Genomic DNA, 15,030 nt, shown 5'->3' on the forward strand with positions numbered 1-15,030 from the left:
GATCTGACTTGTCTTTTTACCAGCAGGGTTTTACCGTGGAGGTGTCTTCTTTTTTATCCACTCTGACCCCTTCGATCTTTTAGATTAGATCTTTTTCTAATATGCATTTTCAAAAGACAGATCCTCCTTGACTTGTTTTTGCTTCAAAAATGGACTTCCAGCTGCAGTTATTCCCAAAAGAATGTATTAAGTTTGATTGACGATTGGATTTTTATTCTTATTCATATGGTGGTGGCTCAGTTTCTTTCGCAGACCAAGAAAATATTTATTACATTTGGGGTACAACATCTGAAGAGTGTGAATGTGGGTCAGAACACTTGAAATCATCTTGAAAAGTTTAAAGGGCACGGTCACTTTGTTTCATCACCTAGGCACATGATAAAAATCTGAAAAAAGCACACCATTTTGAAACACCTCATTTTTCATACTGACTTTTTTGTAAACCTTTCAGGGTTTAATTTAACCCTTCAGCTTTTGGTAAACAAGAAGCTGAAAAGTTGAAATTTAATAACCCAGTTTATGGAAGGAGCAAGAGATAGTCAAGAGTGGATGCTTTTTAAGTTAATACAGGAAACCACACTGAAGATTAATTTCCGAGATAACAGTTGTGTTGGGAAGCTACTAATTTAAGTCTCCCCACATAGAACCACTTCTCCTGGATCATGTACACTTTTTATGTGTGTAAGAATATAAAAAGTCATGTTGCAGGTTTTAGGAGATGAATGGATAAATAAAATCCAAACCTGACAGCGAAGGAGACAAGCACCCGGGGCTACTTTTAAAAATAGTATGCTTTTCGGAAAAAACTCACTTTTAATCAGACTTGAAATATGAAGGGAGTATTCCTCATTGGGCAGATGGGCTTCACTTTCTAGAACTAGTTTTCCAGTGAGACATAGTAGCTTTCTGCTAATTTCCTATAGGCTAGTTTGGCTTCTAACGTGTGTTAAACGAAGTTTCTTACAAAGCTTCTGACAATATTGTTTAATGATAAAAGGAAACTCTCCTGTTTGCTGTAGGAAGAGCAGGGAGATGGGCTTAACCTTCCCTTCTCTCTCTCAGGAAAATGAGGCCATTACAGTATCAGCACACATCGCGTTTTATTCTTGGCCTTAATTGAGCTCCTTGGAAGAGCCTTTGCCCATTTTGCAGTTTATCCATTTAATACTAGCTAGAGAAGGTGTAAAATGCTTCCACTCTGGAACCAGAAGGTAAACGAAGCCTGGTATTCTGATATTAAAGAAAGCCAGAAACCCAGGGCTGGTAAATGAAGCCTGGTGTTCTGATACTAAAGAAAGCCAGAAACCCAGGGCTGGAAGTCAGCAGAAAAAACTCTCAGCCACTCTGGCCCTCATCCCGTTTCACATCCTCCACACTGTGAGCGTGTGCCTGGTAAAGAAGAGCTTAGGAAAGAGAGGGCTGAAGAAAGCGGAAGCCCGGAGAGGAGTATTTTCTAAGAAGCGGGAAGTAACAGTAACAATTTGCAGCATCCCCCCGCCCCCATGCCCATCCCTAGAATGAAGCCCAACAGAAGCAGTGTTTTGCCCTCTCCCCAGCCCAAACAGCCCTTTATACAGATGAGGAACAAAACACACAAGGCAGGCAAAGGAGTGGGTAAGCCCGCAGATGCAGCAGCTTTGTAGGTTAGTGAGGGACATCCGTCCGCGTTAACTGTGGGCACAGGACTCTGCTCTAGGGGGCGCTCTTTTGACGCGGGAGGGATGATTTGCACAAAGGATTAGATGGACTATAAGGGCCTATGGTTTTTTTTATTTTGCCGAACTTTTGCGTGGCAGTTTGCTTGAAGCAATTGCTGTCTTCATCTCAAAAAAGGTGGGACCAGTGCACCCTTCAGAAGAGTAGCTGCTCGATTTCAAAGGTCTCCTTTACAGCTTTTGTTCTTTATGTACTTTTCAGTAAAGACCTTCTCTTTCAAGTTTTTGTGTATAAACTTCCTTAAACTGTAAGGTCACCATGGCAACTGCAGAGTAAGTGCACTGGGATTTTCCAGTTTCCCTTCAGACCTCCTCCAGGGAAAGGAGGTCACAAGAGAACAAAATGTGACAATAGCAGATACATGTAAATGTGATCTTTGCCCCTCCTTCTGGATTCCTGTGAAGAAGGACAAGGTTAAATTCTCCACAACTCAAACCCAATTAGGAGCCCCCGATTGGATGGCCAGTTTCCCTGAGAGCATGATGGTGACCACAGTTTATTCCCTGAAACTGACCGGGACAATAACGAACTCTATTTGTCTTAGGCGACAAATTTTGTCCTCCCTGGTGTTCTCTTAGATCAGAGGCTGAATACCCATTCCAGCATTAAGACCACCTCTCTCTGATTTCAAGACCACTGGCTCTGAAACTGCCCTGCAAAGGCTCCAGTCCCAGCTCTGGGCCATTCTTACAGCTGTACAAATTGGAGTGGCCGGCTAATCTCTCTATGCTGCTCTTTCCTTATCTACAAAACGTACCTCATTGGCTTATTCTGAGGATAAAAATCAGAGAGTGTGCGTGCAGGTTTTTACATAGAACCTGGCACGTGGTAAGAACCCAGTACATGCTCAATTTTTGTTTCTCACGGGATGAGACTAGATGGACTAGATCATTTCTAAAGTTCCATCCGGACTCAGCTGCCTCTTGAATTTTCGAAACAAGGACGTTTTCTCTCCCATCCACCAAAATAAGTTCAAATGGAAGCCCCTACTTTCGCTAATTAAAATATGAATGATGTAATTCAGAAAGCAGAGTTGCATTCCTCTTGCCCAAATGCTTTTACATCTGGCTCAAATACTCATTTTCTCCTCACTTTTGGACTGGAAAAATAGAATGCCAAATGAAGACTTAGGTTGTCCTTACGTCATCTAACGGTGATCATGAGTGAGATGGTGTTAAGCTGGCACATTTCTCTTTAAGTTTCTAAATTCAGGAATAGAGAACATGAAAGCTGAACATCTAAACGGTGTTTACCCAATCCTCAATGTATTTTGTCTTTCAGAGCCCAGCCATACAACATAATAAGTCACCACACAGCTGTTATTGATGGTGATTTCTTACTCCTTCTCCGTAGAAGACATTTCTGGGTCATTGTAAAGGCAGCTAGTTCTGAGTGCAAGGGGGGGAAAAAGAAAGGAAGCAGTAAACATTTTCTCCGTTGTTACCACTTTGTAAACATGACAGATTTGGCCTTTTTAAACTGTTTAGTGTGGTCCCATTGCTACTACTGAACACATCTACACCTGAACAGATGATGAGATTAAGCTCTGATTCTTTTACCATCAGTTTTGAAATACAGTAATTGCTCCTGATTCAGAAACATAAAAGGAAGATTGAGAACTCCAGACACCTCCAGTGGTCTCTTCTGTCCTTGTTTTTTTTTTGTTTGTTTTTTCTTTTTCCTGACTTTTCAATCTGTCTTATTCAGGGAACATTATATTGCAAATTTTTATTTGTAACCCAAATAATATAAAATTTTAGACACAAAGGACAATCCCTCTCAAGCAGCCTGACATTATTTACATACGAACACAGTTAACTTTCAGTCTTCACAGCAACGAAGATTTTCCAAGACACTAAAAGAATGCCAGTTTCAGCTTTCTTTGGTGTTGTTACAGAAAAATACCTTACAGCTGATCTGTATTCAGGTCAAACAAGTGAGTCCTAACATTAACCTAAACTGATTGTGTCCAGAAAGAAAAATGTAACCATATAAAATAAGGAAACTTTTATTATGGTGTATGAATGTGTTTATGCTTTCTTGTATAATATTAGCTGCTTTTGATATTCCATGTGATTCCTCTGTTAGCCAATTTCAAACTTGCTTTATATTAATTTCCAATTAATACTTCAACTGTTACTTGTTCCCCTCTGGTAAATATTTTATTGTTGGCAAACAAACGCTATTTAAAGAGATGCTGTGATCCTTCTTACGTGCGGGAGTTCCTTTTGTAATGTGAATAATTTCACAAGCCAGGGTATCTGTCTGCACATCAGAGGTTCGGTTATTAATGTTAGGTATTTTGTTGAAAATGGCAGAAGTCTGGCTCCCTGAGAAGGGCAGAGGGCTTTTTGCCCCTCTCCAGCTACGCTTCTCGCTGGTGGTGGTATTTTTATGGAGGATACCTGGCAACTCTAGTGAACAAGGACAGTCAGGCAAGTGTTGACTGTTCTAGAAAAACCTAGTAAAGCTGCAGTGGAATCAAGGCAGGGCAGTCTTCCAAACCTAGCTTTTCTGCTTTTGAACTTTGCGTAATCCTTCCAAAGCAAACAGCAATTTGCAGTTCACGTATTACTGTCACCCCAGAGGCGACAGACGGATTCTTCGCCGTTTTCAAAATAAGAACGGCTCTATAGACACAACTTATCCTTTGAAAGTATTTTCTTTCCTATATAAAACTAAAGGTTTCAGGAAAAAAATAAGGCAGGCTGAGGAAATTGCCTTCTGAAAGTCAATTAGAGGTGGAGGTGGTATGTGTGTGTGTGTGTGTTTGTGTGTGTATGTGTACGTGGGGAGAGGGTGAATGTTTAAAAAACACTAGTGGGACTAAAGACAGACAGGCTTTCTTCCCTGACAGGGTATGTGTTTGCTTTTGTTAGAACCAGCCTGAAGCGTTCTAGTTAAGGTCGTGTGGAAAGTCAGGGGGCATCTGTTCGTGAAAGGCACCTGGTTTTTCTGGCTTCTAAAATCTAACCACAGATCTGCAGTGATTTATGTTTTCTGAACCTCAAATCATCCTCTACAGTCTGTCCAAGGGTTGGGGGACCACTTCAGAGGCTGAAAGGTAGTCAGGAAGATGTAGCTGGCATGCCAAAACGGAAGGATTCTGAGGGATTTCAATCATCGGTGGGGTCAACAGAGTAAAATTCTTTCTCCTTCCACGTTTTCAGATGTGCAGATATATCTCATTGCCTCATCTCTGTAATGTCACCATCAGAAGAAGTAGGATCGATTGGAGGAGAATTTAGACAGGCGGCTTACTCACTGAATCCAAAGCAAGAGCATAGATCTCCTGGGACAAATCGAATTATTTTTATTCAGCCATTTACTTTAAGACAGTGATTCTCAGAGCAAGGTACCGAGACTGGCAGTATTAGCATTACTGGGAGCTTGTTAGAAATACAGATTTCTCAGGCCTGCCGAATCAGAAACTTTGAGGGCGAGGCCCAGGATACTTGTGTTTTAACAAGTGCTCCAGGTGTTTCTGATGCACAGTTACGATTGAGAATCACTGCCCCACAGCAATGATCTTACGCACATTCACCAATTCTTGCAGCAGAAATTTACTGAGCATCTAGTATGTACTAGGCACGAGCCTGGTGCTTCCTTTAGGAAGGGAGATCAAGACATCTCAGGGCCACCCAAGACCATTTAGATATCGGGGGAGAGGGTCTGTGGCAGTAGATTAGTGAACAAAATGAAGAATTTGAGAGAAAAAGAGAGAAAGCTACACAACTAAACCAAAAATGATAAATGTTTTCCTATGGTAGCTAAGCAGGAAGAGTAGAAATATGGAGGGAAGATCTATCTATTGAAGGAGGCAAGATTTTATGGTAATGATAGCACGTGACTAGGACTCTATAGTGGGTTTGGCTGGAAAATTATTGATGCTCTTTCCTCATCTGTTGTCTTGAAAACAGCTCCTTAATTTCATAAATACGTTATCCTAAAAAAATGAATACGAAAGGGAAACTAATTGCTAGTTCTCTTTGTAGGGAAAGCTCATGACTGCAATTTGAGCAAAGATAACTGCCGAAGGGGTACGTTACACCAACTTTCGGTTCCTTGATTTCTAACATCTTCCTTCTTTCCACAACTTCATGTTTTCAACAGTTGAGTTAGAGACTAAGAAGATTCCGTTAGAGTAAAAATTTGTGTAATTTTGAGTGTTGTTAGTCTAAATGGGTGTCAGTTACCTTGAAAGAAAACTAGAGGACAGGAGTATTTAACAGTAAACTACTCTAATGCTAAACTTTCTAAAGCAAAAACCTTTCCTTGAGTTTTTAAACCCAAAAGACCCACACTATATGCAAATAATTCTACAGATTACCTGCTATAAAAATGTGCTGTAGGAAAAAAATATCTAAATGGATTGTTTTCATGAGGAATTGGCATTTACACCTCTGCAGGTAAAGCTTCACTAATTTAGATCTTACTTAGAATTTGTAGCTGTTTGGACATTGTCCAGGCTTTCTGCTTTTGCAGTATCTATTAAAACAGGAACGGGTTATAAAAATTAACAGTGGGGCTTCCCTGGTGGCGCAGTGGTTGAGAGTCCGCCTGCCGATGCGGGGCACACGGGTTCGTGGCCCGGTCTGGGAGGATCCCACATGTCGCGGAGCAGCTGGGCCCGTGGGCCATGGCAGCTGGGCCTGCGCGTCCGGAGCCTGTGCTCCGCAGCGGGAGGGGCCGCAGCGGTGAGAGGCCCGCGTACCGTAAAAAAAAAAAAAAAAATTAACAGTGTAAGCAACGTGTGAAATGGAGAAGCTTAATACAGCAAATATTCTTGTCTAGATTTCACATAAAGTGTCAGAAAAATTATCTGTGACCGGGAAATAAGAAAAGGAAATTACTGGATGTTCTTTTTTTTTCCGGTACACGGGCCTCTCACTGTTGTGGCCTCTCCCGTTGCGGAGCACAGGCTCCGGACGCGCAGGCTCAGTGGCCATGGCCCACGGGCCCAGCCGCTCCGCGGCATGTGGGATCTTCCCGGACCGGGGCACGAACCCATGTCCCCTGCATCGGCAGGCGGACTCTCAGCCACTGTGCCACCAGGGAAGCCCTGGATGTTCTTTAAAATCAGTGCTGAGTTGACTTTCTATTGATCTTACAACTCTGTAGAGGCAGATGTTAACTTGTAGATGTTATTGAGCAGAGATGCAAATAATTTCTGTCCAGTGGAAAAGATAACCCTAAGGTTACAGTTTATTGCCCTGTTGAACATTAATCAGTTTTGTATCTAAACCAATATTTTTATCCTGATGTTCCTTTATAAACTGCCTATAGATGTCTAGCTTTTCAAATGCTCTTTGAACTGGTTTTAACAGCTTACTGGTTCCTTCATTAAATAATTAGTTGAACAAAATCATTGGCATGTATTCATTTTATATTTGCATTAAAGTTATGATTTTGCGGTTTTGAAAACTATAATAATAGTGAGCAATTTTTTAATTCATCCAAATAGCTCAGAAGCTGTTAGTTAAGCTGTATTTGCCAGTCACTAAATAAGGTGTTTTTAAAAAATCTTGGGAATTCGTGAATTTGGTTCTACAAAGCTATTGCAAAATTCAACTTGCCATCATTTTTCTGCATTAGTATGAACTGGTGAGGTTTATTGCCTCAATACAGCCAAGCGATCATCTGGATGTTATACTAGATGTGGCAGTGCCTGCGATGTGTTTCTTCTGCTGTAGTGCCTAACACTGCATGTATATTTCTAAAAGAAATTAAACAACAGTAACAAGGTGACCAAGATAACCAAGATCATGGGGGGACGGTGTGGGGGGCAAATAGATTGTAGTACAAATAAGAGAAATTACATCTATCATGGAACAAAGGAAACTTTTAAAGGGCAGCATTGTCAGGATGAAAGAATAAAACACCAGGCATGCAGGTCCTCCCGATTCATTCCTGAAATGCAAGCCAACATCACTGCCAGCTGCTGAATGGAAACCAAGTCTTACTTAGCTGCTTCTGATGCCTCCCTCAGTTCTTCATCCAGTCTGCATGAGCAAAAATTAGCAGTGTAGAAAAGAAACAAAAAAGAAGCAAGCAGAGCGTGAGAAGAGTCACCCAGCAAAGCAGAGCCAGACATAAGTGGAGCGTATGTGCTTTTAAAAACCAACCTTTGGAGCGCTGAGACACATTCCTTCAATTAAATGTGGTGTTTTAAGAACTCCGATTCAACGTTTACGTACGTTTCTTTTGCAAAGTCCTTCATAAAGATGATAGATAGAAACGTTGCAAGAAAATTGGCAACATGCTGGCTGAGTAAAGCTGGAAACAGCCAGAGCAGTTGCTGGGGACAGTTAAAGTTAGCTTGCAGCCTGGGCCAAGTCAGGGACGTATCTGGTTTAGTAGGTTTCAGTTGCAAATTAGGTTGACCTCAACAGCTTTTTTTACACACAAGACAAAGACCAGAAATGATATACTACAAGGGACTGGTATGAGGACCTCTGCTCTGATAGCGTGTTGAGGTCACCCACAAGTAAGACACTGGTGTACACACACAGAGGACCCAGCGTGAATTGTAGATCAGGAGACTTTTACCTCACACTTCTCTTATAAGATCTCTCTTCATCGTACCTTACAGGATAAAAAATGAATGCAGTGAGGAAAACGAGCAGACAGATGGAAAAAAATGACAGGTCAGTGTTTTACAGAACAGTCAAAACATCATGAGAGGAAAAGCCTACCCAAAGAGTAATCAAATTGCCTTTGGGGAGAAATCTTATTTTTATTAGATATAGTCAATGATTTCGAATTTATGATTATATCCAGCCAGTCCTCATGATTTGCAGATTCCGTATTTGCAAATTCGCCTACCTGCTAAACCATAGTTGCAACCTCTAAAGCAGTACTTACGGCACTTTCATGGTCACTTGTGGATGTTCACAGAGTGACCAGACATTTGAGTCACCTGACCTGTGGGTTCCCAGCTGAGGTGGAACTAGGCGAGGCTCTGCCTTCGCGTCTCAGCTCTTTTGCTGCAAACAAGTAGGCTTTTTACAGTCTCTGAAGTGTCATGTTTTTCTCATTTTTGTGCTTTTTGCTGGCGATCTCTTTCTTTATTAAAAATGTTCCCCAGACATTGTGCTTAAGTACCGTCTAGTATTCCTAAGCACGGGGAGGCTATGGTGTGCCTTAGGGAAGGATGTATGTGTGTTTGTTAGATAAGCTGTATTCAGGCACAAGTTACAGTGCTGTTGGCCCTGAGTTCAGTGTTAGTGAATCAACAGTACAGGTCAAATAAAATGTCTTTAGACAGAAACGCAATAAAACAAGTTTATATATTAATCGGTAAATGAAAATGTGGTGACTGAGTACTCACAGAAACTCAGCCCTGTATTCCCCCTAGAAACAACGGTTCAGTACTTTATTCAAATCTTGTTAGAACATCACTGCCACAAATAATAAGAATCGCCTGTAATCAGTGATTATAAATCGGATTCCAGATTGGGCTCGTTTTGCTTTCATTTAAGCCCTTTGATGACAGGCTCCATCCCAGCTGAATATTGGTCTTGGGATTGGATGAGATATCAGACCCTCTGAATGCTACTGTGTAATGGGAAGGAGCTATGGCTTGTTATCAATTTGAAAATGGCATAATATGAAAATGAGGCAATGAGGGTCAGTCACAGAAACGAGAGAAAGGACATCCAGAGGAGATGGATGACAAAAGACAGGAGAGATCAATCATGGATACATGGGGAGGGCGTGCATGGTTGTAAATTTCTTCCTCCAGAAGAAACTCTTTCCAAATGAAGCCCTTCCTGCCAAAGAAACTTTTCCCAAATGGAGCCCTTGAAAACTGACGTGTAGATGAATGAAAAGCTCCTCTGGCATGTTTAACTTCTCAACAACTAAACTTCCCTGTATAAATAGCAAGTCTCTAAAAGCAACACAATTACAATAAATAACATTCTGGATTGCCAACTTTGTGCCAGGCTTCCTCAGTGCTTTATGTACATTGTTCTCATTCAGTCCTCAGGACCTTTCCATTGCTCCTTACTTTCTCATTTTAAAGATGCTGAAGCTGAGACTCAGAGTTTGTTTGTTTTTTTAAATTATTTTATTTTTGGCTGCGTTGGGTCTTTGTTGCAGCGCACAGGCTCTCTCTGGTTGCAGTGAGCGGGGGCTACTCTTCGTTGCGGTGTGTGAGCTTCTCATTGCGGTGGCTTCTCTTGTTGCGGAGCACGGGCCCTAGGTGCACAGGCTTCAGTAGTTGTGTCTCGTGGGCTCTAGAGCGCAGGCTCAGTAGTTGTAGCGCATGGGCTTAGTTGCTCCGCGCGTGGGGGATCTTCCTGGACCAGGGCTCGAACCCATGTCCCCTGCATTGGCAGGCAGATTCTTAACCACTGTGCCACCAGGGAAGCCCTGACTCAGGGTTTTAAGTAGGTTTCCTGAAGTCTCAGAGAGGCAGGTGGGAAGGTTCAAACCTAATGCTAAGCCTCCAAAGCCCACTCTCTTCTCTTTTTCCACTTGCCACACCGGGGAAACACTGCCATATTTACCTAGAAAATGTGCAGTGCTCATTTCCACTTGACGAGGGAAGGTCCTTGTCATCTTTCGCAAAGGGAGACAGCATTATAGGAGGTGGGTACTCCAGTACTTTTACATTTAAAGACTAGGAGTGGGTTTTGGAGATGGGGGGGGTCCCTTTTTTTTTTTTTTTTTTTTTTTTTTGCGGTACGCGGGCCTCTCACTGTTGTGGCCTCTCCCGTTGCGGAGCACAGGCTCCAGACGCGCAGGTCCAGTGGCCATTGCTCACGGGCCCAGCCGCTCCGCGGCATGTGGGATCTTCCCGGACCGGGGCACGAACCCGTGTCCCCTGCATCGGCAGGCGGACTCTCAACCACTGCGCCACCAGGGAAGCCCCAGGGTCCCTTTTTTGAGGCAGCCGGCTAGAGCTAGAAGGTGTGCTGGTTTCGGGACTCTGTGAAGCTAGCGAGGATTAAAGCCACCATTAGGAGCTTATGAACACTCTGCTTGATTCAGCTGAGCTAACTGGCAGTTCTCAACCCAGTCGGTATCCTCTGTTCTTACCTGATATTGGGATGCCGGAAAACCAAACGCAGCTGCTTCTGAGCTTTGACTTTAGATGGTTTTTTAAGGGAAGTAAAGAAATCTGCTAGAAAAGGGCATGGGCATTGCGGTGCCAGGCTGACCTGGATTTGAATTCTAGTTCCATCTCTTCCTTGTTCCTACTTATACTTTGCATAAGTAACGTCCCCTTCCTAAATTCTCTTCCTTCTCCGTAAACGGGGGTTTACTGTGGGGATTAAATAAAAGATATAAATAGAGCACTTCTATGCCTAGCACAGCAGACACACATTAGAGTCTTTTCCTTCCAGTTTCTGAGGGGACTCTTTTTTGGAAGCCCAAATTGGGAGGTCACTTTTGCTCTCCATCTTATGGAGGAAGATGGGGTATCCTTGACTGTTCTCTCTTGAGCTGATGGTTAGATTCCTCCCAGTTTTAATCACACAGAAAGCTAGTGAATCAGACACAGTGAAAGAAAAACATGATCGACAGTGAACAATAGCTCTTTTGCAACAATGAACCAGTTAGGAGGGTTCATTCTCCAGCATCATGTTTTTAAGTCCCAGCTCCAAGCACTTGTTCGGTTAACTTTTTATTTGTATTATTTTTGCAGCCTAATCCTACAACCTTCAGTATCCATACTTTCTTCCCACAGGCTTTACCCTGTACTGAGTAAGCAGGTCATTCCTAACTGCACCACCCACCACTCTGCTTTATCCTTCATCTGAAGGGAACCATGAAGCAAAAGGACTGAGAAGAAAACAGAGAAAGGGTAATTTTTTTCTCTTTTCCTAGGGTCAAGCCGCTAAATTACTTTATGTAAGGCAGTGAAGAAATCCAGGCTATGCACAAAACACACCGGGTCTGTGTGGCATGCTAGACACAAGTAACAAATATGCTGATTAATGTTAAATTCAGGCTTTCTCCAAAATGGTAGTAAATTCAAGATAAAAATGAGGAAATTTCAGTAACACCAATAGAAGATTATGTGAAAGAACAGAACAGTTATCGCTAGGCTATAAGAAAGGAAAATATTTATTGGAGAATATTTAATATTCGTTTTAAATAGAAGGTAATGCCCTTCCCCATATTTTATAAATCAGTTATTTCCTAATCTCCTTCTCCAGACATGCAATATTTCTTCCCAAGTCTTCAAAACCACCAGGACTTACTTGATGATGCTCTCTGGAATATGGATGCAATCCATCGGGATCAGCCCACTGAGTTCCGATAAGCTACTGACGTATTTAATTTTACTGCTGAACTTTGAACTAGAAAAAAGAAAAGAAAAAAGATATCAGTCGCTCCTCCATCCCCTCTCAGGCTGCTGCCTCTTCTTGAAAATTCTTATCACCTTGTCCCAGCACTCTTACTAAGAAGAATGGCTATATTATTTGAGTAGTTACTATGTGCCAGACACTGTTTTAACTGGGTTATATATATTAACTCTTTTACTTCCTATGATTGATAGCCTAATGAGGTAGATACTATTATCGTTCTCTTTTTAAAGATAAGGAAACTTAAAACATACGGCGTTAAGTGTTTGCCCAGATTTCACCTTCAGTAAGTGGCAAAGCCTAGATTTAAACAGGGGCAGCCTGACTGCAGGGTCCACACACTGCATGGCCTCCCGGTGGTTCCTGCCACTCTGAATTGTCACTGGTTTATAGTTTGTTTCCCTTTGTTTGCTTGTTCGTTTTTAGCAAACAAAAATCTTGTCATTAGTTCTTTCAGAATCTACCACGGTTGATATATTTTTAAAATATATATAAACCTGTTTTCCTCTTATTTTTTTAGTTGTACTTTTATTTTAAATACATATATACTTTTTAAAGTTTTAAATCTTGAAAGGTCATTCCAGATGAAACAATGTTCAAAAAACAATGTTCCAATAATCGGATTTGAATGACAGACGGCTTTCATCTCAACGTTGTCATTTTAGATGTGTGTAAATGCATAGAAAACGACTTGCAAGGAGATCCCTGAATTTGCCTCTGGGGAAGGGGGCTGGGTACAAGAGTCGGTAGTTGCTGAAGGAAGAACTTGGTCTTTATAATGATTGATTGGATGTTTTATAAGAAGAAGGAAGGCATTTTTGTATTGTTGGTGTAATAGCAAGCTAATTCTAAAATTATATCATTCCACTTGAAAGGGAATTTGATCAAGCATCAGACTTTCTTGAATGTTCTCCAATGAAAGGGCCTCCCCAGTCTACTGGGAGGATGCTGTGCCATCTGCCAACTGTACTGTCTTGTGTTCAACTACTGCGTATTCTAATAGGAAGTCTTTTCAAGGTCAGTTCTCCGTACATCTGTCTTTCACATTTTACTCGCAGTTTTGACCCTGGGCCACTGGCTATGACTTGTGAACAACCTTCATCTCCAAAAAGTCACTTCTAGTCGTCCTGATCAGCCTTGGGTGAACACACACTACCAACAATATGCTACCTTAGGCCACTTCCTTCCTCCAGAGTTTTCAAGCTAAATTCAGGTTTTGATGAAAGATGGAGGGGGTGGAATAAAAAGGCAGAGGAAGTTAGTTATGCAAGGGGGGACACCTCCACACTGGAATGTACAGTTCTCTAAATATGCCTGGGGTATGGTACCTCCTTCTTGGTGTGTTGGTACCTGCTGTTGCCTCTACCTGGCTTTAGCTAGCCAATGCTATTAGTCTTCAAAACTCAACTGGAGGGCACATTCTTCTGGAAAGCCTCTCTCGATGCAGACTCTCAGCCTTCACACTCCACCTGTTACCTTAAAACTCACACTCACCGTGAGTTATCAGCCCTCATCGTGCTTCCTTTGTACCCTGTATTATAACTGTTTTCTAGTCCTCCTATGTCAGCTGCCAGGCTGTGAACTCCCTGAGGACAGCAACTGAGCTATTTAATTTCTCAGCCTCCAGCACCTAACCCAATGCTTGACACAAACAATTCATTTTAAAAAAAGGCATTTGAGGGGAGAGAGAAAAATTAGGAGTATGGGATTAGCAGATACAAACTACTATATATATAAAATAGATAAACAACAAGGTCCTACTGTGTAACACAGGGAACTATATTCGATATCCCGCAATAAGCCATAATGGAAATACGATATATATTCTTTTTCATATTCAGTTTTATATATATACATATATATATATATGTATATATATAAAACTGAATCACTTCACTGTATACCAGAAACTAACACAACATTGTAAATCAGTTATACTTCAATTTAAAAAATACATGAATTAAAAAAAAAAAATAGAACTTGCCATATACCTCTATCATAGGTGTTACCCTTTAGCAGTGAAAAGACCTATAATACATTTTAGTGACCTCTTTTTTTCAGTTCAAAAAATTGATGACACTGATGTAGACTGATTTACAGAGGGATATTTAAAGAGGGTCTTACATGATGAAATTGTAGAACACGGTGTTTAAGTGCTTGAAACGTGTGTTCTTTAGAATTACGCAGACATTGGGTTCAAAGCCTGAATCTATCATTTCTTGGCTGTGTTACCTTAGACCTGGGGTTGGCAAACCATGGCCAAAGCCAGCTTATGATTTTTTTTTTTACATCCTTGAGCTACGACTGGTTTTTACATTTTTTAAATGGTTGAAAAATGATCAAAAGAAGAATCTTGTGACATGTAAAAGAGTTCAGAAAATTCGATTTCAGTATTCGTAAATCAAGTTTTATTGGAACACAGCCATACTTATTTATTTACATATTGTCTATGGCTGCTTCTACCCTACCATGGAAGAGCTGAGTGGTTGTGATTAAGACTGTATGGCCCATAACATTGAAAATATTTAATATCCGATCCTTTACAGAATGGCTTTGCTGGCTCCTGCTTTAGACAATTTATTTGACCTCACTGAACCTCAGGGTTTTTTCCTATATAACAGAAATAGTAAGCAGTACCTCCTTCAGAGGACTGTCATTAGGGTTAAATAAAATAATGCATGTAAGCACTCAGTAAAGGTAGGCCATTATTATACGTGATTTACCACAACACTACTTGCTATAAGATTATTATTTTTGTTGTAATTATGATCTTGAAACGCCCTTCAATAAATGTTGACTTACAATCTGTTTTCAATACTCTTACCATAACAAGTATTTATCAGGAATATATTTGTTTTATAATTAGAGCTGAATTATTAAACATCAGTGAATCAATATCAATTCTAATGTTTGCTCTTGTATGCATTAAAGTTTATATAAGCTCTTCCTCCTCCCCTGTCAAAGCATTTTCTGCTAATCTTAAAATAAGTGGCTT

The 15,030-nt window shown here is 41.1% G+C and overlaps 1 protein-coding gene across 1 annotated transcript in view; it reads right to left on the reverse strand.

The window, feature by feature from the left end:
* Positions 1-1,335: 1,335 nt before the first annotated feature.
* PRUNE2 (prune homolog 2 with BCH domain) overlaps positions 1,336-15,030 on the reverse strand; it is a 207,769-nt gene continuing 194,074 nt past the window's right edge. Inside the window, 4 exon segments of the mRNA XM_065879899.1 lie at positions 1,336-1,389; positions 3,011-3,104; positions 7,680-7,718; positions 11,931-12,029. Coding sequence (XP_065735971.1) covers positions 1,336-1,389; positions 3,011-3,104; positions 7,680-7,718; positions 11,931-12,029 — 286 coding nt within the window.

The sequence above is a fragment of the Phocoena phocoena genome, chromosome 6 (assembly GCF_963924675.1).
Source record: "Phocoena phocoena chromosome 6, mPhoPho1.1, whole genome shotgun sequence".
Lineage (NCBI taxonomy): Eukaryota > Metazoa > Chordata > Mammalia > Artiodactyla > Phocoenidae > Phocoena > Phocoena phocoena.